The 4575-nt window shown below is 41.5% G+C and overlaps 1 gene segment (V, D, J or C); it reads right to left on the bottom strand.

The window, feature by feature from the left end:
• Window positions 1-513: 513 nt before the first annotated feature.
• LOC108416301 lies at window positions 514-4228 on the bottom strand. The segment is given in 3 exon segments: window positions 514-974; window positions 1676-1784; window positions 4133-4228. Coding segments are annotated over 3 exon segments (528 nt in total).
• Between the last annotated feature and the right edge of the window lie 347 nt (window positions 4229-4575).

The following is a 4575-nucleotide window of genomic DNA, read 5'->3' as shown; positions in this document are numbered from 1 at the left end:
AATAGTGCCTGGTTGGGTGGACAACAGTGTGATGCATCAGGGTTTTCAGCTTAATGAAAGTGGCTGATAGAGTCAAGAGTTCTTTAGAGTCTCTGAATCAGAAACATTACATTTATACAAAACTGAATAAAGATGTGATTTTATTGGGAAAGAGTTGAACTGTTATCCGTGTAACGACTTGTTCAGGTTTTTATTTTTGTATTTGTTATTTTTGTGAGTGTGTATTGGTTCATTTATTGATTTTCTAATAATAGAAAGTTTTATGGACTACAAGCATGTTTCTTACAACTGTTTGAAAAATAAATAACTGTGTCTCACCAATAATCTTTTTACAATAAAGCCTCAAAAAATAATGACACAAAAGTGGAAACACTGCAGTTAATCAAATCTACAAGCTTTATTTTTAGAAGAGAAATAAACAAACTTGATTCCAGTGAATTACAGATCAAACAGCTGTTTAAATGTTTATTCTTTGCTTGAAAAAACAGGAAAATAACACAATAAACAATGAAAGACTGTAGATATTAATACTGAAGATCTTTATTGTGATGATGAAGTGATGAGATGAAGATCAGAGCATTAAGCAGAGCCATGTTTGAGCTCACTGAAGATCAAGAGGAGCTCTAGCAGCTCCAACACACGCGTGGACGCTCACTGCCCAGTGCATTGCTCTCTCCTCAGGGTGTGGCTGACAGGAGTCTGGGAGTCCTTGGTGGCCTCACAGGTCACTGTCTTCTTTAGCCACTGGTCCTCCTGGAGGGTCAGGGTGCTGCTCCAGCTGTAGAGGCCATCGTCCTTCTGCAGAAGCCCGGGGCTCTGGCTAACCCCCGAGCTCCAGCTGCTCCCGTCCACCTTCCAGCTCAGCCTCCAGTCTGAGGGAAAGCCCTTGTTGGCCAAACACACGAGTGTGGCCTTCCCCTGCTGCAGCTCCACGCTGGAGGGGGGCAGGACCGTGAGGGTGGGCGCGGCCACACCTAGGACACACACACAGTTTCATTTCCCTTATTTCTAACAGAGCACAACTGAGTTCAGTGATGCATTAAAAACCAAACTCTAATTACAACCTTAAACTCAACCGTTTCACACACAAACTCATATTTCCAATCACATTCATAGCTGCACTTCATTTCCATTTTCATTAGAAAATATTACTGAATTTCACTCAGTAAAACTCAGACACTCTGCACATCCTGTGATGGGAAATTTGAAACGGAACATGATTTTATTTCCTCCAAAACAATAAATAATCCCTAAATAAATGGAGCTGCAGTCTCCATGTACTATGGCTTCAAAGCTTTAGAGCAGAAAACGCTGCTCATAATAACCTCCACATTGTGGCTTCCAGATGGAGACAGAACTGCTGTAATGGAGCCCAACACTGACACTACAATCCAGCTCTACATCTGATCTTTTTAAAGAAATGTCATTACTGAACACTTCACAGGAAACCTTTAGGAAATATTAGTGTTTTAAAGAAAAGAAATCCAGTTCAGAAACAGGAGCTCGTGGTAAAGCCTAAAGCTCCATGCTCGCCACACTTCAGCCAAGTTCTAATGAAATACATTCAAATTTGGATCAGAACTGATTTAGAAGAACATCAAGTACGTCTGTACTGTTGATCCATAATCATTTTAATAAAAGATTCCTTTTGAATAGGGAGGAAAAGTGGACTTACTTCCAACTGACAGTTTGGTTCCTCCACCAAAAGTGTACCACAGTGATACAAACTGGTTTACTGGCTGTACAAAAACCTCCTGCTCTAAACACGCCGCTCTCTTCAGCCTCTACACCCACTATTTCTGACCTATAATACAATATTAATGGGTTCTATAATCATCTAATAATGGAATAAACTACACACTGTAGATCTGCACACGTTCTGCCTTTTATTCCCAACAAGGATTATTTTATAAGCAGTGAAATATCTAAACTGAGGACTCGCTTGGTTCTTTAGAATTTACACAACAGACAAACTGAACTTCCTAAACACTAAATATACAGTTTTAAATTGGTAGAAAATGTTCTAGATAAAAGTTCTTCTAAAAGTTTTAGATGAAAAAGTTCTTACTGTTTTCATTGTTTCCTCCACCAAAAAGTCCTCCAGCCCTGATCCAGACAGACTGTGTGGCAGTCGTAGCTGCAGAGACCCTCAAATGAAAGGCAGAGACAGTTACAACTGCACAATAAGAGAGCGCCCTCTGCTGGACATTGAAGGGAATATTTTACTTCTAATAGAGGCTCCACTTTGCATGATCAGCCCATGCTTCAGTGCTCTGCTAGTGTTTATAGTCCTGTGAGTTTAACACTTCATGACTGAGAGCTGCTGCCCCACAAACTTCACCCACAGCAACCATGACTTTGGTCTCCATCTTCATCTGGATGCTCACCCTCTGGACTCAAGGTCGCTCACTCAGAATTTTTATCTGGAGAGTTTTATTGTGTTTTTTTTCATAGTGCAGAAATATGTTCTGGGTCATTGAATTGATTAATTTAAATCAAGAATCATTTTGTTCACTCCTTTATTTCAGGATCCAGTGGTCAGGTGACTGTGACTCAGACTCCTGCAGTGAAAACTGTTTCTCCAGGAGACTCAGTTACCATCAGCTGTAGAACCAGCACTGCAGTGTATAACAATAACTATCTAGCCTGGTATCAGCAGAAACCTGGAGACGCTCCTAAACTCCTGATCTACTGGGCTACCAGTAGACAGTCAGGTATTCCAGCTCGTTTCAGTGGCAGTGGATCCAGATCTGACTTCACTCTGACCATCAGTAATGTCCAGACTGAAGATGCAGGAGATTATTACTGTCAGAGTTATCACAGTAGTGGTGACGTGTTCCCACAGTGTTTAGTAGGTGTACAAAAACCCCCCTCAGTCCAGCTGCACAGAGACTGCACTGCTGCAGCTGGACTCTACTGCAGGTGCTGAGGGGGAGGATGGACACACACAATAACACACTCTGTGGAAATCAGGACTTTAGATGGAGTTTGTTCTTCTGTTCATTAGACTGGAAATGCTTTGTGATTTTAGGGGTTTATTTCCTGATCTCCACAGGTCTGGAACTAGCTGTAGAGTTCAGCTCCAGTCTCATTTATTCTAAAGTTTATTATAAGGATCTGGACAGATTATGAAATGGATGTTTCTCTCAGTCCTGAGAAAGAGGGAGTCCCTGAAGAAGTCCTTCAACAAACTCAGACTCATCAGCTTTTAGTAGGAGATCATATTCAGAGGTCAGTCGACTGTAATAACATTTCTCACTTCAGCCTAAAATAATTAAACAGCTTAAATGTTTCAATTCCTCTAAATTAAGGACTTCAAATGAAATTTTAGTTTAATTGCTGTTTTCAAGTTCAGATCAGCTGTTTTTTTTGTCACATGACATTCAGGCTCTTCAATAATATTCAGATTTAGCCATTAAGTTCAGATCTTTACTGAAGTGTCTGTAAAACTTAAACACAGACAGTAAAAACATGTAAACTATGTCTGTTATAAGCTTTGAAGATCAGGGTTTAATTTAATTAGAGCTGCTATAAAATCTTCATGAGCAGCACCGTTAGCTTAGCGCTAACATTACATTACAAACCCCTTAGAGGTGCTGATCTCACAATCTAGACTTTTTCATGTGATTTAATCCAAATTAATCCCGTCCACTCAACATTTAACATCTACAGCAGATCAATGTTCCTGTTATTTATTTATTTATGATGGAGTTTTGACATTAATGACCTGAACTGGAGGTCCAGCTCTGAAACTCACAGTTCAGGACTGAGTTCTATAGAGAAACTCAGAGCTTGAGTAGATTTTAGATCTGATACTTTTTTACTCCAGTTGTACTTTTACTGCTACTTCAGTCATGATTTCACTGAAGTATCAACACTTTCACTGGAGTCTGATTTGAAGCTGCTCTTTCTCTCTCAACACCTTTCACACTACACGACTTACACTGTTGTTCTGTGTTCCTACAGTGCAGAACTTCCCAGGAGTCTAACTGGATCTGATGGAAAAAGTGGTCAGTAGCAGTTGGTGTGCTGTGAGACAGAGTGACCCACCATGGAGACTGACGGGCAGACTGACCAGCAGGGGGTGACACAGCCCATCTCAGCCCCTCCCAGCAGCCTCCTGGAGCTCCACCCTCCCACACTGATCAATAAAACTCCCACTACTGATCCTGGAGTGTGGAGCTGGGAGGCGTGCAGGAACGCTGCTGTGGGTTTTCTCACTGGCCATGTTCCTGCTGCACCATTACTCTCTGTACACTGTGATAAAGAGCCCAGGAGAATCAGCTGGAGCTTCATTCCCCACTGCACTTATTACACTGTTTATACTCCCATTACTTCCCTCAGAAGAACCTCACTACATGGTCTTCTACAGGACCATCACATCATGATCCATTTCAGACTCCATAGGTCTGTTAATCAGCAACATTAGACTCTGAACTGAGTCTCTTTTACACCAGCTTAGGATACTAAACCACACAGCACTGTGACTCTGATACACTGACCGTTAGATCAGGATAGCTGACTCACATCCTGGAGGCAGAGGCACTAAAGGAAGAAGTGAAACCAGCCCCCCAC

Source organism: Pygocentrus nattereri, chromosome 11, assembly GCF_015220715.1.
Source record: "Pygocentrus nattereri isolate fPygNat1 chromosome 11, fPygNat1.pri, whole genome shotgun sequence".
In the NCBI taxonomy this organism is placed as follows: Eukaryota; Metazoa; Chordata; class Actinopteri; order Characiformes; family Serrasalmidae; genus Pygocentrus; species Pygocentrus nattereri.
Note: the sequence above shows the minus strand (reverse complement) of the source record. Positions and strands in the feature narration are given on the sequence as shown.